General features: G+C 41.0%; 2 protein-coding genes across 3 annotated transcripts in view; one reads left to right on the plus strand and one right to left on the minus strand.

The window, feature by feature from the left end:
• The window catches only part of gsna (gelsolin a), an 18,076-nt gene extending 13,544 nt beyond the window's left edge, over nucleotides 1-4,532 (minus strand). For both annotated transcript variants that reach the window (XM_041059346.1, XM_041059344.1), the window contains exon 1: nucleotides 4,379-4,532. The gene's annotated coding sequence lies outside the window, so the exon portion shown is untranslated. The remainder of the gene's footprint in view (nucleotides 1-4,378) is intronic.
• A 4,099-nt stretch (nucleotides 4,533-8,631) lies between these two features.
• ppp2r2ab (protein phosphatase 2, regulatory subunit B, alpha b) lies at nucleotides 8,632-22,363 on the plus strand. The gene is made up of 10 exons (XM_041059308.1): nucleotides 8,632-8,905; nucleotides 11,171-11,239; nucleotides 16,435-16,532; nucleotides 16,825-16,990; nucleotides 17,191-17,303; nucleotides 18,913-19,090; nucleotides 19,477-19,641; nucleotides 19,814-19,983; nucleotides 20,461-20,552; nucleotides 20,675-22,363. The coding sequence occupies exons 1-10, from the start codon at nucleotides 8,899-8,901 to the stop codon at nucleotides 20,952-20,954; spliced, it is 1,338 nt and encodes a 445-aa protein (XP_040915242.1). The 5' UTR covers nucleotides 8,632-8,898; the 3' UTR covers nucleotides 20,955-22,363.
• The last annotated feature ends 510 nt before the right edge of the window (nucleotides 22,364-22,873 follow it).

Here is a 22,873-nt window from a genome sequence, read left to right on the forward strand (position 1 = left end):
ATGATTGGACGAAGTGAGCTGGATTATCAGGAGACAATCGTCAAGTATATAAAATCTGTGTGTAATGGTAAAGTATGCAATACTGCACCAAAGCATTTCCTCACAGCATATTAAATGCCCTGTGTATAGCTGCAGTATATATTGTCTGTAGTACTGTGGATTTAAATTCATGGCCCTAAACCAATGCCAGCAAAAGAAGAGGTACCCAGTTACTGTGATACAGAGACAGGCTAGCTGTTTCCCCCCGCCTCCAGTTCTTTATGCTAAGCTAGGCTAATCACCTCCCATGTACCAGCTCCACGCCTGTGCTCCAAACTTAACATACATGAGACATGAGAATCAGCCATTACTTCAACTTCTATGAAAATAATGAGTTTAGTTATGTTAGTGACCCCAGCTAGTGTCCCATAATAACATTTGCTGACAAATCTATACCACAAATGGTATGGTATTTAAAATGCATCTAAATAAGGTAGCTACCACATCCTCCAGACTATTGCTTCCTAAATATCTAGGGAACCATCTAAAACAACAGTGGTGACTGAAAACAATAACTTTATGCTCCCAAGCACTTGGTAATAAATTAGTAACTTCTGCTTGAAATGCTACAACCACTCATTAATGTCATCCGACACACCCAACAAATATACAGATATCTGAGCAAGAGGATTCTCATTAACAGAAAACAGATGTACAGTAAAGAAACGAAAGAAGTTTTCACTTCTTAGCCTTTTGAAGTAAAGTTTTGCATCTTTGCTTCTATGTAGTGTGAATTTCATAACAAAAGTCCCCATATATCTCACCCAGTCCCCATGATAAATGTTCAGAAACATACTGCACATGCAGCTTTCTCAAAGTCTGAAAACAGAGCCGTCATTTCTTTAAATAAAAAACTTGACTCGATCAAGAAAACATACTTTTCATTTACTAGCAGCCACATACCTTTACTCTGAAAAACTTCACTCAAGGAAAATATCACTTTTGTGCAACTTCATATTCTAAAGATCTAAGTCTCTGTGGCACTAAATAAATATGACTGCCTTTGACTGTGATCTTCCCCCTCTGTCTGTCTCTGCACATCAAAGCTGTTTCATCCCAGAGTTAGAAACTGTCTGTGACTTAATAAAGCAAACATCTGAATCACCTCACGCTTTGAAAAATCAAAGCCAGTATTAAAAAATGTGACAAAAACTCTGACAAAAGCTGGATAATAGCAAAAAAAATCTAACAGGGACACAAAGCGTTTACATTTTTTAGAATATTCTTTGTGAAACTTTTTTTTTTGAATGAGGGGCAGCAGCTGACTCAAAGATTAACCATTTCATGTTTCTGGCTGCTCCAGGTCAGATAAAGTGACTCAAGGAACAGCAGTTTGACTCAGCGCACACACAGCTACAAGCTTAAATAGAACAGGTCACGTGACGGTCGGTTAGTGACTGTCTTTACAGGCATGCTGGTAAAAACAGATGGTGTGTGCAGGCCACCCCACATTTCTGTAGAGCTGGAGCTGGAGTTTCTACACCCTAATCTTCGGGCCCTCTGTGCCACCCCACCTCCAAACAAACATGGAGCAAGTCTGTCATTCCAACCACAGTTATTTAGTCCCCTCCCCCACTTGTACCAGCCTCTCCTTTGTGTCTGCCTTTTTGCTTCAGGCCTGAGTGAAAGCCCACTCCTTGATCCACGGTGCAGATAACAAAAGTGGATTCATATGACAAGAAATATTTTAAGCCCTTGTGATTTGTCTGCTGTGTCCCCCACTTCAAAAACAAACACGAAATAGTTCTATCTGTGAAATCTGGATTTCTGGGTTCTAACAGCACGCCTGCCCTGAGTTTCTCCCAAAAAAAAAAAAAAAAAGATTCTTCCATAAGGGAAGGGGCTTCTTGATGATTCATTTTCTCCATGCATGCCACTCTCAGCCTCTCGAGGCCTGTTCAGCTGGCTTGGGAAACATCAGATGACACTCACAGACTTGCACAGGCTCTACGCTCTTTAATGGCTGCTAAACCGCTCTGCTTCCCTTTCACCAGTTTACACAGTGTAAAAACAAACACAACCAAAATGTGTTTTTATGACATTGTAAATAACCGCCCTGATATATGGATGGTTATTAAAGGCTATGAGAGGGCTATTCCAGGATCAATCCACCTGAAAACACTTCTAGGAAGCAGCCATGGGTGGGGTCATACTTCTTACAAATTGGCATCTTGTTTGATTGACACTGTGCAATTCAGCATTATAAATATAGATGTATGCATTTAACATGTTATTTAACTTTTGTATGAGCAGATAAGGATGTATATCAATATCACACACAATGTGTAACAAAAAACATGGTGATGCCGAGTTTGTAAACCACTGCCCTGCCCTAAATGAAAAAGCAGCTAGAAGATGACATGATGTCCATTTTGAGTGAGAGCTGTGGCCTGGCCTCAACTGGAAAAACATCGACTATATTAAAGTCAACGGGGAAACCCCCAGCTTTTTTCTTGAAGTACATTAAATACAACAATGTATGCATTGCCAGCTTTACTTCCTCTAACGTGAATTTTGAAAGTTACTGTCTCATGTAGAAGACATTAAGGCTTTAAATGGTGTAAGTCTGAGCGCACATTTGCTTGATTTACATGCTCCTCAACCCGTCAGCGTGCTCTCTTGTCAGCTTCACTAAAGTTCAGCTCAAGCTAGATGATAAACCAGGGGTTTTATCAGTGCCCCACCCGGCATCGACCCATAATACTGTTATAAAAATGACTCACAAACTAAACTGCCATCTCTACCATGAATAGTTAATTTGCAGGCCACAAGACATGTGATGCTTTCGATTAAAATTAAGCTAATGTCAAAGTTACGAATAACTAACAGCGTTTCAATTGCTGTAGGTCAGAGTGTAGTCAGTTCCTGTTTCACACTGAAATAGTGATTACTATTTAAATGCTGAAACAATGGTTATAGTTAAATTAGACAGCCCAAGCCCAGTTGGAACCTAGACATCCTCTGACTTGCACATCACCAAATCAGTGTTTACTGCATTGTAAGCCAAACCATCCACCCAACCTCCTCCCTAATGCGTTTTACAGCCATATAACTGTCTTTCCACCTACGCTGTTGCTGCTCAGAGAAGGCTAAGAGGACAATCATTGCATGACTGCATAACCACAATAGGTTGCTTGGCAGGAAACGTAAACATAACCCATGTTTATGTCCAAATAACAAAAGACATAATGTCATTTTTCATGTGAGGACAACCTCTCAAATTTAGATTTTCTGGCTCACACGCAGGCTTCAGTACGGCACCTCAGAAACTTTTTGGTGACTGGAAAGATGCTGTGTTTGTGTTCTTCAACAGTTTTGGAGCCCAGAAAAGACATTTTGAGGAAGAGAGACAGAGACCAGAGACACCTAAAAGTAAATCAGAATGCTAAATGACACCAGAAATGTGTTGAACATAATGTCTCCACACCACCTCAGCTGTCCTGTCCTCCGTGCGCACAGAGAGCATACATGCAGTTCTTTGAGGTTTATATCTAAATCTGAAGTGGGTGAGTCGCTGGATTCAGGCATCCCATAATCTCTGTCCCTCTGACAGCTGAGTGTGGATCTGGCACAGAGCTTTCTGAATGGCTAACAGATACATAAATGGCTTTCTTATACATAAACACATACACACCACAGCCATGATGCACACATCTCATGGTTGCTGTGACAAACCTCAACACACAGGACGCTGTAACTAAGTTCCTCACTGAGGAGTTTCACTATTTGCTTGTGTGTTTCTATGGAAACCACAGCTGCCTCTAAATACATGGCATACACAGCTGCTGGGGAGATATTCTGCAGTTTCATCTGTCTGAATGTATTTACTTTATTATCATTATTATTATTATTATTATTATTATTTTACTTTATTTTTCTATAACGCAGCAAAACACACGCTGATAAGATTTATTTAATTTTGGGTTTGTATCAGATCATGGCAGCCTGAGCTCAGCTTCACTAGTTAAGGAAGAATGTGACCAATTCTGTGCCAGTTAAGGTGGAACCACTGGGTTTTCTTCATCCAGAGTTTCCATCGCCTGTCCATATATGGCAGCAACTCCGTTGCACTTTAGACAATAAAAGATTGGTTTCCACTTCTCTGAATGAGCCGGACAAAAAAAAAAAACTTGTGCTCAAGTTAGACATTGTACAGAAAGACGCCAAATGCTCCACTTTGTAGGCAGCCTTCTATTTTTCCCAGCATACCAGACCGTTCAAATGCGCATGGAAAGTAACGGTTCATTACGCTGTAGCCCTAATTGAGGCATCAAATTACGCAATCTGTGTTACAGGCTGTGCTGTTGCATAGAAGACAGTGGGTGTTTTTATAACATACCTGGATGCGTAGGTTGTGATCAGGAAGGGACGGGCGGACGGATGTGGACCTGACGGAGCCGCGGTGAGCGCTTCTAGCTGCAGCGGGAGCAGAGAGGCGTCGAGACGGCGGTGCAGCGGAGGGCAGAGCCGCTGTTTATGCTTTCGGCCCAGGACACTCCCCGTTATGACACTCCCCTGGTCGGCCCTGCTGCACCGCCTGCAGAGGGGCGGCAGGCACGTGGGCGCGCACACGCACACATCTATCTATCTATCTATCTATCTATCTATCGATCTATCTATCTATCTATCTGTCTGTCTGTCTGTCTGTCTGTCTGTAATATAAGGCCATAGGTTGCGGTGTGTTTTGGAATTGTTCCCAAAGCGTTCATGTTGTTTAATGTGAGCATTACATTGATCAAACACCACAAATTATTCTCTCAAAAGTTGAATCAAACCCTCTCAAAAAAAATTGAATGCAAAGCTGCTTTGTACTTGCAAAGGTTATAAAATTAATCTCAGCCACGTCCCAGTCTACACAACAACACAGTGCGCACCTTGAAGAACACTGCCCCTGTCTGGTTCTGGTGTACCTTTAGGTGGTATCAAGCCAAACCCACAGTTTATGCCTATGCAGATTGTGCTTGGTGCCTGCATGTCATGCACAACACTGACTCAGTACAGATACAGGCGTATTAATGACCTGTATTAAAAGTACCGAATTAAATTTGTAATCTGTGTCCCAATTTGTTAAAATTCCACACTTGATATACCATGTAAAAAAAAAAGTATGTTATAGAGGAATAAACACAGTTAAGCATGTATTGACTTTGTTAGATCAAGTTACATTATTATTTTTATTGTCATACTTTTTATGTTTGCTGCCACCTAAAAACAAAGATTTGTCTTTTTTGGGTATCTGCCATCTTAGAGTGATTAGGGAACTCAGCACTGGAGGTGTAGTATTAAAAGAAATGTTTATGTCTTGTCTGAAGCTGGATAATAAGAGCGCTATTATAGACCCCTAATAGTAACCTGGTGGGTTCTTACTTCAGATTTTCTTGTCTTGGTGAGAGAATCGTGATGGCCCTCTAGTGGACAAAGCACCAAAAAGCAGGATTATTTTTATTCATCCTTATCAGACATGCTCAGACTAATGTGATGCAGTTGACTGAGCAAGAAAGACAGTGTTAAGAAGGTCACCTTATTATGTTTTTGCCTTAAAGGGAATTTGATTTGAGTGATGTAAACAATTAGAAATAAGTTGTCAGTCAGAGAATGTGTTTGTCTCCTTTCCCCCTTATCCTCTATGGCAGGGGTCTTCAACGTTTCAGGCCAAGGACTCGAAACTGATGGAGAGAAGGAGCAGGGACCCCCTACCCTTTATATGTTTTATATTAAACTGAGCCTAGTGCCATGTATAAACATGCCTTGTTATTGTGCAATCAGTACTAAGCTATTCAAACAACACACAGGTTCATATATTAATGTTTTTATTTTAAACATGTGCAAGGTACAGTGAGTAGGGTGGCCATGTCGCTGTCATTTATAAACATAGATATCTCCTTCTCAAATAATATTGCAGCATGCATCCTTGTGTCTGGGATCTTACTTAGCTGCGGGACTGAACACGCTCTAGGCCAATTGAACTGTGCCAAATGATTGACACAGCAGCGAAAGGGGCGGGTCCTCCTCTTATTGTGCAGGAGGCTTGGAGGGACAGGTCTAGTCCCGTGCAGTGAGTGAACCGGTGCCCAGCTTGAGAGAGCTTCTGTGTGTCACTGTGTGTCACAGACCCCCTGTTGAAGACCTCTGCTTTATGGCATTTATTTACACTTAACTGTGATTAGTATAAGCTATGACAATGACAAGTTGTAGAGAAAGTAGAGTGATTTCTTACTCAATGTTTTTGCTGACAATTGTGGTCCATGGTAACAACATGTTGCATTTGAACAGTAGGGAAATAGCTTTGCTCCCCTCAGGAACAAGATGTTGACGACAGCTTTCTGGAAATCACATGTTGCTGTAAACAGACTGTATACTGAATTACTCTCTCTGTTGTATTGTCTACCATGTTCTAAAATTAGGAGAAGGTCTTTTAGCACACATTGTAGGGCTCCGGTCATGGATGGAAAAATCCCAAGAAGAAAGTCTTGTTTTTGTGCCTTGCTGTCTCAGACAGTGACACAGGCTGTCTTCAGCCTCATATAAATCCCAGCACAATAGACAGAGCTGAACATTTGAGACTTGGACTAAAGTTAGACTTCATTAAGTATCACGCTAATTGGCATGCTAAAAATGACACCTGCAAAACATCAGCATGTTACCACAGTCATCAGCATGATTGCATTAAACTTTAGCTCAAAGCATTGTGTTGAAGTAGTGCCCCCACAACAGTCATTAGAAGCTCCCACAGACACAGTTCCAGTGAAAGCAGTTGACAGTGAGGTCTGCAGATTACACTTAGAAATGGAGCTATATGAAACTCCATCTGCCAGCTGGTAATTGCAAATCTGAGGCTTTCAGAGGGGCTGTCCACTCCCCTCCTCTGAGTTCACTGTATTTCTTTGCTAAGAGTTTTTTTGTGCCGTCTGTCTCTGTGAGACTGTGCTGTCTGGGCAGGTGCTGGGCCAGCAGAGGGGTGCACTACTGCTGCTGGATGCTTGAGGAAGATTGAGGGGAACCTTGTCTTTGGGGATGTCAGCTGAAGAGTTTGAAATCATTGAGGGATGAAGTGGGTCAGAAAGCAGCGCCTGGGAGTGGACTGACAGCTTTGCTGCATCTAATAAGATATTGTAGCTGGCAGTTTTGATAGTTCTACTCCAACTGAACAAGCCTCTGGCAAAGAAATATTCTTCTCAGTCTCTTTTTTCTTGTGGGCTTGCCAGTTGATGGTATTCCTCACGTTCCTGCATTTCTTGGCAAGCCACTGCTTAGGAATGCTGAATTTCTTTTTTTTCTCCACTGGGCATACTTCCTCTGAAAGAGATAAAGGATCTGAATTGTCCATGTGGGTGGTGAAACTATCACTCACACATCTGAATGCCTCTGTGTTTGTGGTGCTAAGGAGTCTCACAAGCTCTTCAGTCCTCTGCAGAGTCCGCCGACAGACTGTGGTTCCTTTACAGGTGATACATTGTGAGAAATGTATTCTTTTGAAATTTTGACAGACAATAAAGGCCAGATTTAAATTGTGTAATTTAATTGTCATGCATGTAAAATAAATATTCAGGATGTGACTAGGTTTTATTTTACATGGTGGTGTATGCACAATAATGCCCACATCATGTGTTGTAACTATTGTCAGATTTTAGTTCACTAATCAAGAAAGTACTAACTGGGTCCTTGCGATAAGCAGAAGTCCATCAGTGTCTCTTCTCTTGCAATATGTAATTTCACCTGTTCTTCCTCTAGCTTTTCTGTCAGCTCACCAGCTCAAACACAAAGAGGCCAAAATCATTATACTGGAGCTTTCTCAAGAAACCTGAAATATTTCAGTCCTTGTGAAATCGTACAGATCATACCATTTACAGCTATAGGTTTTTATTTTAAGTGTCTTTTCAAAAGGTGTAAAGTAGAAGAGGTTAGTGGTGCAACAGATGATGATGATGATGATGATGATGGTGACTTGGTTTATGTTTGTGTGTCAGGAATGAAAAGTAACTGACTGCACACACTCATTTTGCTGACTCTCTTTTCTTTCCTGGTTTTCTGCATTCAGTAGCTGACTTTTCAACTACTTCTGGAAAGTCAAGAATTCTTCAGTTGGTCGAGAACATTCTCTATTAGTATTGTGCTCTTTCCCCTCATGAGGAAATAATTAAAATAAACTTTACTGACCAAGAATGGTGACACATAGGCTACAAGGAATTTGTGTCTGGTTCTCGGTAGCTCTTTGACAGATTGTTACTGCATGTACAGGATCTATGGCAGTGCAAGAGTGCATGGCCCTGCAGAGAAAACTAGGTGTGTGGATAACTGTATAGATAATTACTCAGGTATGTACAGAGGTGTACATACCTGAGGAAGAGCTAAACTGTACTTTTTGTTGAGTGTTTTTTTTTTGACACGAGACATATTTATGCTAAAGTCTGAACAAAGTAACAGCATTGCTGCTTGAGTAGGAAAATGATACTTTCTCCATCACCGGCTAGCTGTCCATCGACGTGCACGCGCGCGGCTGTGTATCCGCCATTCTGTGTGCGCGCGCATTATAAAACCTATTTGGTTCACGTGCAGAGAGGCTGTGGAGGGGTGGGGACGAAGTGACTTGTGGGATGCGAAGTAGCCGGCGGCAAGAGAGACAGAGGGTGAGAGTGAGTGACACACAGAGAGAAACAACAGAGAGAGGAGCGGGAAAGCAAAGGAGGGGAGTCATAAAATAACCGGTGTTGGGCTTAATTGAGCGTCTGCCATCCAGGTTCGCGCAGACTCAACGGCGGAGATTCAGCGGAAGAAAAAGTTCAGATCCCACGAACCAGCGCGTGGGAGTGGGAAGCAGGATCGTGACTGACTGAGGCAAGCCCCACTGTCTGTCTCATCATGGCAGGTAATTCATTTTAACCATTACACACATAAACACCACCAACAGGCCGGCGATACCACAATGCAACTGTGTCCCTGACAAGCGTTCTGCCCTGACCGCTGCAAGGTTTCGGTAACATTAGCTGCCGTTGGTGTCAGTTTAGCTAACGGTAGCTAGCTAACAAAACTTAGCTAGTGCTAATGTTAGCTACACAGCAAACTGAAGTGTTGTCGCCCATCTGGCCTGTCTTTGCCGACTAAGGCTAGCAAGACATCTGCTGCTAGCAAACGATAGCTGTTTACCATTATCACCGGCCCGGGACCGGTCTTGCAAGCTAACTCTTACATACCGCGTTAGCTAAACAGGCTATCCCTGGGCACCAACGCTAACTTCTCGTAGCCGTGACGAATGATTCTCAGACTTGTGCACGGGTCTTACAAAGCGCAAATATGAAGTACCTGGTCTGCTGTTAATATCGGAAAATAAAACAAATAGATAGAGGTAAAACTGACGGTTTCCCACCCGGTGCACATATTTTCCAAACATGCCAAGACTGTCTTGACAAGCAAGGCGAGCTAATGTTAGCTCAAACTTTGACATTGCCCACATGCAGGCTAGCACTCCGGGCCTGCTACAGGCTTATCAAGCTGTTAAAAATGATGTGCGATGACTTAAAGGACTGAGGAGAGAGATATTTAGTGTCGGAGACATAAATATGGCTAGGTGTGGGTGAATTCTCCCCTCAAATAAGCCCCAAATAGTGGGAGATTTGTTTAGCCTATCGCAGCATTTCACATTTCATTCATCTGCTGATACGTGAGCGGCGAATGTATAAAATTATAGTTATTAAAATGTATGTATGTACGACTAGTCCCTAGTTGCCGATTGAGATTGATGGCTGCTTAATCATACAGCAAAAAATAGGTCAGTAGTAATATATTTAGTACATGCGTTCCAGCCATTTGGGCGGGGAAATGACACTGATGTTCAGGCATCGCACATTATCTTCTTGTTGAAACTGACTGGTGAGGTGATTTGCACATGAAGACACCTGTTTGTCTCATGCCTTTTTTTCTGCAGCGGATGCTGGCAATCCATGAGAGTGCTACGTTTTGTCCTGACCAGTACCAATCCTGTCCTGGCATTTTTGTTTTAAATCATGATTCATTTTAGAATACGTGTATGTTGAAGCCACGGTGACTCATAAATGTCCTTGATTGTTCTGCAGAGCTGTTCCACTAGGTGCAGACATTGTTATTGACAAATCAGAGCAGTTTCAGTTGTGTAATAACAGAAATGATTGTGTTCAAAAAAAAATATGTGGAATTCAAAGAGCTTCCTTGCACAGGGAGATATGTTGAGGGAGAACCTGTTGAGGCAGGTGATGGAAGTCATTACCAATCAAGGCATGTTGTTTTCTCTTATTGATGTTTAACATAGGAACCTGTTGTGAGAACATCTGCTACTTGTATGGCAGTTGCCTTGGCCTAAAAAGAAGGATGCTTCAAGACTGAATTTACTTATTATTGCTAAGACCTTGAATCATTATTTATGAACACAATTTGCAATCAACTCAAATCTGATTTTAGAAAAATGTGAAATTGCTGTACAGGATTAATTTGTTGGATGCATTTAACCATTGTACACAATGGTCTTTACCATTCACTCACTGAATGGTAAAGACCTTTAACGTCCAAATGGCCTGTATGTTTTTGGCTACTAAATGTACTGATTTAACTTTGCCTTGCAGGTATCATGTGAAACAGCTCACAGAAATCTAAAGCTTGATTTCAGGTTTAGGAGAGTTTGAAAGGTCTTATGTGAGATCAATTTCGTTTTTGTTTAGAGACTAGACTTGCAGAAGTTGCGAGAGGATATGTGCACATGTGTGACCACACAAATTTTCGCAACAGGTTTGGCATCTGTCTGTAGTTCCAACATCATCTAGTTTAGCTCTCGCTGCCTGAGAGTGATAATGTGTTGGAATAAAATCTTTCTTTAATGTGGTGCTTCTTTTGAACTGCCTGCATGTACATGTAAGGGAAGTCCAAACGCATGATCAGTAGAAATGTTTTGACATACCACCTCAGTTGTTGCTGAGGCACTTTGTTTCATTATTAAACAAAAATTTGAAACTTGTCTATCTTTGTTTATCTGCCACTTGTACATCATAGTTGATGCTGGGTGCAATACAGTTAAGAGCTGAGTAACACTGGAAAGCTTCAAATGAAAGTATATGTTGTAAACATCTGGAATTTCACTTCGGTGTTTTGCTTTTTATCTCTGCAGGACCTGGAGGTGACATGCAGTGGTGCTTCTCTCAGGTGAAAGGAGCCATTGATGACGACGTAGCTGAGGGTATGAGCTCTGCCAAAAGTGGAGTATTTATAAATGTAAAGCAGGGGTGGGAAAATGAGGAAAAATGTTATAGGCAATAAACAGGAGCTTGCAGTGAGGGAACAGGTAGCAGTTCAACGTCTTCTTCATTTTTCCTTTTTCCTCTGGCAAGATATAGCAATTAGCTGGCTTGCAGTGTGACTAGCTGTGATGCTTTGCATTTAAACTCTGCACTTCCTGCAGATGGACAATTTTATAATTATTAATAATATTAACCCTATCTGTAACTCACTCCTTCCTTAAACAAGCTTGCTCATTGCACTAAATTGACTGGCTCTCTGTGTGGTCGTCATGTAGATGACTAGAGAGCAAGAGCCGTTTTGACAAGGGTCACTATGTGAGTCTTTCAGACATTTTGCAGCTCCTGTATGACATAAGTCTTTATGGTTCTTACTTTTATCTGACAGCAGCCACTTTGCTGTGTCCTTGGCTGCATTTTAGGTGTAACTCCTCTGTTAAAGTAGTTCTAATACAAGCCAATCACTTCCTGCTGTTGCTGCTCCATAATTAAAAGCTTTCCACTGGCACACCACAGGAAGGCTCTTCTTGGCACAGGAAGTGTAGCCTTGTTGTCAGTGACTTTATTGACTGACTGCTAAGTCATTTTAGAGATCAATTTTAAATCTAACAGCAAAACATGATTTGGTTTTTAGTATTTCAGAGAGGAATAGTGCCAGCCACATTGAGTTGGTTAGTTGAAGAGCTACAGACGAGAGGCATTTCTTATGCTGTGCCTACAGCATGGACTCTCTTCTCAGCTGCTCAAGGTGTGGTGCAGGTATTCCAGTGATAGAGAAATTTGGAAAAAGAGCCTTCAGAAGGCCAAGAGGGTAGTGGAGGAGAATGCTATATCCATGAGTGTTAAAGCTTATGCACCGTGGTTTATAGTCCTATTAGACACGATTTCTGGAATGTTATGACGACAGCAGTAATTTCCCCCTCTGTCTTGACGATTGCATGCTAAACAGTAGAGTGAACACAATCCTTCACCATTCATGGCTCAAGGTATTTTAATTTGAATGTGTGTACACAAATTTGACGGCCCAGTTCAGCGTGTTGACATTTTCATTACATCAAAATTTGAGTCAGATGCAGTCTTTTTTACTGGACAACCCTCGATGGTAGCAACCCCTCTGTCCCATTGGAGTGAATGAGGAACCTCTGTTCTTTGGGTATAGTGCTGCAGTTGGTCTTTCTGTCAAAATTTTGTTGGATGGCTCCACCACAAAAGATGCAAAATGTTTTCCTCATAGTCGATGGACCATAAAACTGTATGGTGTCTCTTGACTGTGTTTCATTCACTGAACCAGCAATCCAAATTGCATTTGTAAAAATGTTACATACTGTAGTTTTAAATGTTCTATTCCCAAATAAGTGAGGCAAGTTCCTGTTGGATCATGGCACTCCTTGTGTTACCAGCATGCTAAGGAGGGCCATGTAGGCAGAATCTAAAGAATAGCAACATGCTTTACTTTAAAGCAACAGTGTTATAACAGTTCATGATGTTCTGCGGCAGTCTGGTATGTTTTAGCCCTGTAACACATTCCTACAGTGGAGTGACAAGAAAATAGCTCATTATCCCTGCCCTCTATTTTTACTCTCACTGTTCACGATTTATGCAGCATCCACCTATGGATACTGACTTAGATTACCATTAACTAATGGTGGGATGTATTTACTAATGTATTATTTGTATATTTAGGAAACTGCTTCTCAATTTCTGCCTGCTTTGAAACATTGAATAACCTGATACTGTAATTTAGTTGTTAATTAAATAATTCAGTGCCCATCATAGTCTCATAGTCCAAGGTGATGATGTAACATGTCTTGTTTTGTTGAACAACAACCCAAAACCCAAACATTTAGCTTGGCATGACATTAAACAGAGCAAAGCAGCAAATCCCACAGTTACAAAGTTGAGAATTTTTGGCATTCCTGCATGGAAAAAGCCACTGTACATTAATAAAGTTGTGTTCTATTGATTGAGGAAATTGTTAACCAGAACGATTGTATTCTTTGAAGTTCATATCTTGTCAGGTTCCTGATTGTTGTATCTCTGCTGGCCCACCTTGGTATAGCCTAATCTCATGTGACATTCATGAATTTAACACATATGTAAGTCTTGTTTTTGTTGTATTTATTTGTTTATTTATTTTTTAAAGATTAAGTTCACCAACTTTCAAGGTCCATAAAGAAGGGGACAAATATGAAAATATGAGTTCAAAACCCCAGCAACCCTTGCAGTATAAAGAACAACTTTATTGTTAGACTTCACTGTAAAAACAGTCTAATCCACATTTATTAAAATACATTTGTTTCCTGTTACATTACAGTGAAGTAGTTGCCAGTAAGTTATTATATAAAAAAAATCATAAAGCTGCAGTGATGAAAGTCACATGGTTTTCTTGCAAAATATAATTTCTTATTCCATAAAATCTTCGTGTCAGAAGATGGCTGTGGTTTTGATTAAATCATAACTTTAAAAAGCAACATTGGATAACTTTGAAACTGTACCAGACCATGCCATGTAATTATAGTTATATTGTTTACCTTTACACAGACAGGGAGACATGCAGAAATCGAAATGGAATTTGTTGTTTTCTTTTTTTTCTTCTTCTTTTGTTTGTTTGTTTGGGGGCAATTTAGAGTTTCCAGTTAGCCTAGCATGCCTGGTAAGCAGAAGCGGGTGAGCGAGATAGAGGAAAGGTGGGGTGGAATGGAGAGCGGAGAGAGGGATGGGGGGTTCGGGATAGGAGGGTAGGGAGGAAGGGCATGAGGGAGATGAGGAAAGATAGAGGGGTAAGTGAAGGATGGTGGAGAGAATCGGAGGATGAGGGAGATGGAGGAATGATAGAGGGGTAACTGAAGGAGGGTGAAAGTAGAGACAGGGAGACAAGGGGAGGTGGGGGGTGCTGAGGGGTGGAGGCAAGATAGAGAGGTGAGGAGGAGGAGGGAGCTACAGTTGTCCAGCCTGAGCTGAACAACCAGCAGCCTTCTCCAACTCACTGTCACACTTGTTTTTCTTGTGCAGCAAACCCCTCTTCTTCTTCTTCTTCTTCTTTTGTGCCTCCTCCTCTTTCTTTTCCTTCTTTTTCCTCTCCTTCTTCTGTTCCTTTTTCATCTCCTTTTTCTCCTTTTGTTTATTTTTAATGTCCTCCTGCGCCATCTTTTCTTTCTTTTTCAGTGTCTCTTTATCCTCCTTTTCTTCAATTTCCATCTTTTTCTTTTATTATTTCTTCTTGTTTTTCTCAGCCTCTGTGTTTCCAGCCACTGTATTTGCCTTCTTGTGAAATGTCTCTCCTTCTGCATTGTCACACAGAGCTCCTTGAGTGTTTTGTTCTCCTCTTGGAGTTGTTTCTTCTCTTCTTCCTGTTCTTTGTTCTCCTTCTGCATTTCTTTCTTCTCCTCCTCCACCTGTTGTACTTTTGTCTCCCAGCTCTCTTCTCTCTCTGTGATCTCTGCTATGAACTTCTTTTCCAGACAATTACATTTTGTCTGCCACGTTTCCTCCTGAAGGACAATTTCAGTTTCTGCGATCCTCAGATGATCCATGACCCATTTGAGCATCTCAGGATTTCATTATCTCTCTTGAAGAGATTGCTTGAGACGGGAGGCGTCCAACTCCATCATTGAGAAATACAGGACTTTGTATATTCATCCCTGAACTGCCTCCCCCGATCTCTAGAAGATGCTCCAGTCTGTTTATTTTCAGTTTATTGTTGTATAGCCGGTGGAAAAACATTTCGCTTTCACCATGTAATTTTTTTTGTATGCTGCCTTATGCTGTTTATCTCCCATTTTAGATAGTTGTTTTCCTTTTGAGCCCTATGAAGGGCATTTTGTTGGAAAGTGAGTTCATTGTTGGGAGCTGTTTGAGCTCGTGGTTCATGATCATTTTGACGGCCTTGAGGGGCAGTGTCTCCAAACCTTACCCTTTGTTTTGGATTGTTTCTTCTGGCCATGGTACTCAGAAACAAAGGCACTACAGGGAAGAACTTGTTACTGTAGACTGCTTATGTGTAGAAGAGTCTCTCTGCAAGTAGATCGTACTTGAATGTGTTAGACAGTAGTTCTGTGTGCTATGTGCAGTCTCGCATTGTAGGGAATATTTTGCCTTTGAAGTTTAAAAGACAAAACGCCCGCAAAGACAGTGACGTAGGAGGACCAATTCAAGGTGCCACTGGTTCCAGTAATAAAGCTCCCCTTCGTTTCCCTATAAACCATATCAGGTGACTGACAGTTGAGGTAGTTCTACAGTATAAATCTGTTTGAAACTCTCCTGTTATTTCAAGGTGGTTAGTGTAAGTGTTTCCCTTATCATTGAGTTGGGGGAGATGCCGTCCCGTTTTTCGTTTCATTTCACCTAGTGTGAGTGTCTCTCCTGCATCTTGTTGTCATTTATGGTCTCGTTTCTCCTCTCGTCTGTAACGTGTAATGTCTGTGTGGCTCAGTGGTTAGCACTGTTGTCATAATCTAAGCGAATATGTTTTTTATTTTGTTTATTTGAGATCTGTTTTGTTCTGTGGGAGGTATTCTTTTGTACTGACTTTTTGAACTCGACGCGTCTTTTGCTCTGTGTTTAGCTAGCTTGGTGGTCAAAGCTGCGGTTTTGTAATCAGGAGGTGCGGTTTTAAGTATTCCCTCTCAAGTAGCCTAGCTACTAGCTCACAAGTATTAGCTCGTACATTGGGCCTCAGGGAATACAGTGTTCACAAAGACCTCCTACTACAACCTTTTGCAGCATTGTGTTTCTGTTGCTTTTGTGCTACAAAGGGTTAAGTAAGTAAGTGTGTGTGCACGAGAGAGAGAGAGAGAAAGAAAGAGCTTGCTTTATAAAGCAACATATTGCTGCTGGGGGAAGTATGGAGTGCTGTATGAGAGAGGGGGGAGAGAAAAGAGAAAAAGTAGGTTATGGATCATTTTCCGTCTGCTCTGCATGCTCTGTCATCCGTCTGCATCTCTGGCCTACATGCTCATCCATGTAGTGCACTCTGATTCCTGGACAGTTAAATAGAGGGTTAGTTGGGATTAACTGAGTTGTTCCTCATTGGTTTTAGTATTGAAAAGAGGTTGTTCTATTTCTGCACACCAATTTGAAAATCAGGTAGTTGCAAATGTAAGTTTGAAAGTCTGTCATATTTGTGTTTCTTTTGCAGCGGACATCATATCCACAGTTGAGTTCAACCACACAGGGGAGCTGCTGGCCACAGGGGACAAGGGTGGGCGTGTAGTCATTTTCCAGCAGGAAATAGAGGTACAGCTGCCTGTTTGTCATCTTTTGAGTTTTCTTTCCCACACACTGGAAATTATTCGGCAACTAAAAACCTCAGGAGTATGAGCTTTAAATTTTAACTAGTGATACACTTTTCCATTCATTCCAGTTATATTTCCTTGTAAAAATAGCTATCAGTGTTATTTAAAGTATCGATATGTCTCTTTGAGCTGAAACTTATCAAATATAGACCAAAAATTATCACAGTGGCTTGTCCTTGTCTAACATCAGCTCCCTTTTTATTTTTTTTTGTCTGATGCTTGGTTTCCGGCAGAATAAGAATCAGCCTCAGTTCCGGAGCGAATACAATGTTTACAGCACTTTTCAGAGCCATGAGCCAGAGTTTGACTACTTGAAGAGTTTGGAAATAGAAGAGAAGATCAATAAGATTCGCTGGCTTCCTCAGAAGAATGCCGCTCAGTTTCTGTTGTCAACTAATGGTAAGTTAGTCATTTTGCAACTAGATATTTAATGACACACTGTGATGACTTTAAATCTGCATAGGTGTAGTTAAAACCATTTCTAACAGAGAAACTGGTATCTATTTTCACTCTTAACAGTCAAATGTGAAAAAGAACTGTAATTAAAATTTCTGAAAATGTGAACTTAGCAGTTTTCTCTCTTTTTCCACCTTTGGCAGATAAGACAATTAAGTTGTGGAAAATCAGTGAACGAGACAAGAGACCAGAGGGCTATAATCTCAAAGAGGAGGATGGACGCTACAAAGACCCCAACACTATCACATCACTGCGGGTAAGCAAATCAAACACAACCTGAGAGGTATTTAAAAAAAATTATGCAGCCAGACCAGGTTTCTTACACAGAACTTTAAATATCCTTACATATTTATTTGATACTTAGTTAGCTCACTTCATGCATAATCAGTGGTGGCAGTGTAAATTGTGTAGAGAGTGTACATTGAAACTAAACCTTATGAAATATCATAAGAACAAAGGTGGGGGCAGTTATGTTAAGTTCAACATAAAATTTTCTTACAGTGACATACAAGGTGACATTGTTTTAGTTTAAAAACTGCTCTTTTAAATCAGTAACAGTAGTACTGGTGTGATTGCACCCAAGGTACATTCAGGACGCATTTGAGATCCAGTCACTCAGACCACATTCAGAGGTGGCCTGGGCTGCACATGGGCACATTCTTTTATGAGTGTGAACACAAATGTGTTCTGGGCCAGATTGAAGGCCTGTGTGGTCAGCTGATGTCCTCTGTGTAAGCAGATGTACGTCCTCATTCCTAAACAAATACAAGTTATACAAATTGCTTTCAGAAAGTCCATAGAGATATATTAGGAGACACCTTCTGTGATTTGGTTTGCCTGGAACACTCCAGTCTGTGTTGTTTTGATTTCTTCTTCATTTACTTTCCCCATGGACTAATAGTCCACAGGGGAGTGCAGGGAGTGCATTGCTACCTCTGATTAAAAACAACAACACATTTGGTCTTTGCAGGCTGATTTGTTGTATGTGCAATATAGAGTGGGGCAGTGTGATCCAATCACAAGTGGTTACTCGAGACGTGTGTGGAGACGCATTTTAATGCCAGGTGTGAACTGACATACTTCAGAGCTGTCCACTTGTGATTGGATCACCTGAGACGCGTATTAGTGCCAGGTCTGAACAGGGCCTAAGTATTGCTGCCCTGTTGGGTGTGACAAAGCTAGTCACCAACTGTCTGTTCATGACTAATAAACTCCTGAGGACGCTAAAAAAAACTGAAAATGCTTGTGTGGGTGTATTATAGGTGTGGTGGGGCTTTACTGCTCTGTTTACCTATCAAAGTGCATCCTCACAGGTGATAGCTTTGTATGAAGATATACGTGGTTTTATGTTTAAGTTCTAGAAGAAGCTATTACTGATTATCTTAAATTTTCAGGGTTAAATACCAAAATCTTACAACAATTTTGGATGCAACAGTATCACACATGGGTGTGTTAGCAGTCAGGAAGGGCTACCAGTTTGGCTTCCTTTTCCTTTTCTTTGTTAAAGGCAAAGATAACTGCAACTCCCAATCTGTGCTACTACAGTTGCTCTTTGAGCCAATGTCAGGACTCCTGTCAGAACTATGCACCTTCTTAGTGCATAGCTCTGACAGTGCATAGCATAAAGCTTGTGATTTACACTTGTGTTGGTACAAGCAGATCTGTTTGTCAGACTCAGATGAGATGGGCAACTGAAAAAAGCAGCTTAAATGCATCCTGTATAGACAGGGTGTTAATGCTTCCTATTTCATCCAGCTATTTGAATACGTAGAATACTGCGTTACACAAATAGCTTTCAGAGCCTTAAAGTTCATCCCTGCTTTTGCTGTCAGTTTCAGATTATGTCCTTTTTGTTCCTGTCTTAGGTACCAGTTTTAATACCCATGGACCTCATGGTGGAAGCCAGTCCACGAAGGGTGTTTGCCAATGCCCACACCTACCATATTAACTCTATCTCAGTCAACAGTGACAATGAGACTTACTTGTCTGCAGATGACCTCCGCATCAACCTCTGGCACCTGGAGATCACTGACCGCAGCTTCAGTATCCTTAAATACATTTGGAAATGTTTGTCCATGCACCTGAGTAATCCATGAAACTCTCACTTGAACAGGACATTATGTTCAGGTGTCAGCAGAAATGCTGTTGTTCAATGTCAGAATTGGCAGTATTAATTAAACCATTGGGTAGCATAATACTGTCACACACGATAAGAAGTCTTTCATGTCTTCTGTCTTCATTATAGTCTATTATATTTTTGCATATATTTGTTTTTTCCTATGCAAAGGCCCTTTCCAGGGGATTGCAGTGATTCTCAGAGCATGGCTTAGGAACACTTTCGGTGCTGAAAAAAATGTACCATGTAAACCAGATGCATCATGGTCCTAATCTCTTGAGAGGTTTATTCCTCTTAACCCTGTGCTCTTCAGATATTGTTGACATTAAACCGGCCAATATGGAGGAGCTAACAGAGGTGATCACAGCAGCAGAGTTCCATCCTCATCAGTGTAACACCTTTGTCTACAGCAGCAGCAAAGGAACCATCCGTCTGTGCGACATGAGGGTTTCAGCACTGTGTGACAAGCACTCCAAATGTGAGCACCTGTGTCATTCACTTTTAATCACCATATCTCTACCTCAACAACTAGATCCATTATGCTAAGTCCCTTGAGCTACACTCTCTCACACTAGACCTTTGGAGAGTACAGCAGTTTGACTTTATGACTTTTTACTTATGTTTGTATCATCCTTCTTTCTCGTGACCAGTGTTTGAGGAACCAGAAGATCCAAGTAATCGCTCCTTCTTCTCTGAGATCATATCCTCAATCTCAGATGTTAAGTTTAGTCACAATGGACGCTACATGATGACCAGAGACTACTTGTCCGTGAAGATTTGGGACCTGAACATGGAGAACAGGCCAGTGGAGACCTATCAGGTGAGACTGACATACAGATGCACAGTTACAATGTGCATTACAACACTTTGACCCTAAACAAAACATTTGGCTCAAAATTCATCTGATTCATCATTGATTACAGTCTAAAAAATATATCAGTCTAATATTTATTTCAGGTGTTATTATATCATTTTAAACTCATTTCAAATTTAATTCAGTGTGCATTTAATCTTAATTTAAAACTAAGGGTTTTAAAAAAATTCAAAGACTGATTTTATTTATTTTTTCCTTTCAGAGTGACCACACCTTTTTTTTTTTCTTTAACCATAGCTTGTAATTTCACATAGTGACCACTAAGAGGCACCTTAGATATGTGGTTTTTCTGTGCACTGGATTTTGTATAGAAAGACATTTGTCCCTTTGTAATAAGCTTATAGATGATCTGATAAATCTACACATTAGCCATGTACATGATTACATCTGATTTTAGTGAGTCTTTGCCTCTTATCATTTCAGGTTCATGAGTACCTGAGGAGCAAGCTGTGCTCGCTCTACGAGAATGACTGCATCTTTGACAAGTTTGAATGCTGCTGGAATGGCAATGACAGGTGAGGGCATGCAGGGGGTAGTTCAAATAACAGCTCTTGAACAAAGACTTTTTTGTTAGGGACTTTATACTAAGATCACTTGTGTTAAAGGCTCACACATTTTTCCCATATCCCTCCATCAGTGTGGTGATGACTGGCTCATACAACAACTTCTTCCGGATGTTTGATCGTGGCCATAGGCGGGATGTAACCCTGGAGGCATCCCGAGAAAACAGCAAGCCCATGCAGGTCTTAAAGCCCCGCAAGGTGTGCGCAGGTGGCAAACGCAAGAAGGATGAAATCAGCGTGGACAGTTTGGACTTCAACAAGAAGATCCTTCACACTGCCTGGCATCCCCAGGACAACATCATCGCAGTGGCGACAACCAACAACCTCTACATATTCCAGGATAAAGTAAACTAACTGCGGGTGAGCTTACATGAAATCTGGCGTAGGTGACGTCACGTGTTCCACCTGCAGCCTCACAGCCTCATCCAGAGAGTGATCTGTGGTAACGCCGATAACCAGCATCCCTGTCCGTCGCTACTGGGTGACCAGACTTTGCCACTTTGTTTTAGATGTGGACAGAGGAAGCCTCGCTCTTGCCCATCATCAGCCTGTCTGTGGCAGAGTGACACCTGCCTTGTTGTTTAAGTGATGTTGTGCCAATTTTTTTCCTTTGATATGTTTTTTTTTTTTTTTTTTTTTTTTGGGTCAGCCCTCTCGCCCTTTTCTTCCCCTGGGGTAATATGGGTAAACCAGTTTAATTTCCTTAAAATTCTGAATACAGACACTTATTTTTATAACTTTTTCCCCCAATTGCTCTGTGGTAGAAAATGAAAAACAATTATTTAGTATGTCCCCTTATTGTCCTGTGCCATTGTAGTGTTTATTTTTCTAAGAAAAATTTGCTGTTCTTTTCTTTGTGTATACACCTTTTTAATAATTCATCTGTTATACTGTCATAGTATTCTTTGAGTCTCTTCTCGTGTCTCCTCTCTTCCATTAAACCATGCATACTCAACAGTCACAAAACTATGATTACAGTTTTCTTTACACACTTGCTCCTCAGACTGGACAGCAACACCTCAGCGGTTGCCTCCAGAAGTTTGAGAAGTTCTGTGTGTTTTCACAGATTCAAAGCCTGGTCCAGTGAGGCATCATCCCACTCACTGTCACTGTGCTTTAGGCTCTGGCTGGCCAGATAGGTCTAGTCTTTTTTTTTTTTTTTCCCCGATTGGCTCTGTGTCTTGACATCTGTGTGCATTGGTTCCTCTTTCTCCTTCAGTTTTGTATTCAACAATAGTCAGGTTTAAGAGATAGCCTATTCAAAGATAATTATTATGATTGTCATATCATATTTATATTAAAAGAGTTAAAACGTCATCAGATTTGTTCCGTCCTATTTTGTGAAATGAAGCTGGACCTCACATTTTTTTTTTTTTTTTTTTTTTTGAGTGATCTTAAGTATTGTCTTCCCATGGTGTATCACAGCTCTGAAGCAGTACTTCACAACAGGGAAAACCTTTGATTTGACACTGGACTCTTACTGCACCAACTAAAGTACTTGGATGTCTGTGTTGTAAGACTGCAGTTTAAAAGAAAACATTATTTGAGGCATTAAGTCCCTTAAAGTGTTTGTTTAAACTACTGCAGACATTATTACTGCTACTGTATGTGATGGTACAATAAGCTGCACGAGGATTTGCAGCAGTTGATGTCTCCACACCATATTTAAAATGTGGACAGTTCAGACTATATTGATGCCTCTAGTAATGTATATCTACAATTTTAATCTATGACAGTGAAGATAATAAAGGAACTACTTTTTGCATTCTTGTGATTGCCTGATCGTTGCTGGGATTTCATCAACATTAACCTCTCATTTTATGCATTGTGTTATCCATGTTGATGCCTTTCAGGTAACTGTGACAATCCATGACCCTCAAGGTTTTACATCAGTTGCTGACTCAAGTATATCAGAGATACATGTTTACACTATAAACATGCAGGAACCAGATGATATCACTGATCAGGACACCTTCAGATGTAGGAGCATGTGCACCTGGCATTCCAGGTGTAAAGCCAGCTGTCAATCTGCCCGATGGATATAATTAAAACCACTTGATTAAGGTTAATTGAAATCAGCTGATGTGGTGTGTGTGTGTGGTTGCTGAAAACTAGCCTTGGGGACACATTTGCCTCGTGTCTCGACTGGCGTGTACCTATGTACGTGTGTGCACGCACGCCTCTTCCTGCATGGTCGAGTCGAGCTAGCACTCCTATTAATAACTCCTATTAATGCTACCGTATTATTCGAATTTCCATTTTTAGTTAATAAT

The sequence above is a fragment of the Toxotes jaculatrix genome, chromosome 16 (assembly GCF_017976425.1).
Source record: "Toxotes jaculatrix isolate fToxJac2 chromosome 16, fToxJac2.pri, whole genome shotgun sequence".
NCBI classification, from domain to species: domain Eukaryota; kingdom Metazoa; phylum Chordata; class Actinopteri; family Toxotidae; genus Toxotes; species Toxotes jaculatrix.

Bases quoted from the DNA above. Each gene is read 5' to 3' on its own strand.
- ppp2r2ab (XM_041059308.1), top strand. The intron at 16,991-17,190 runs GTAAGTTAGTCA...CACCTTTGGCAG, and splicing joins GTTTCTGTTGTCAACTAATG to ATAAGACAATTAAGTTGTGG. The intron at 19,984-20,460 runs GTGAGACTGACA...TTATCATTTCAG, and splicing joins GGCCAGTGGAGACCTATCAG to GTTCATGAGTACCTGAGGAG.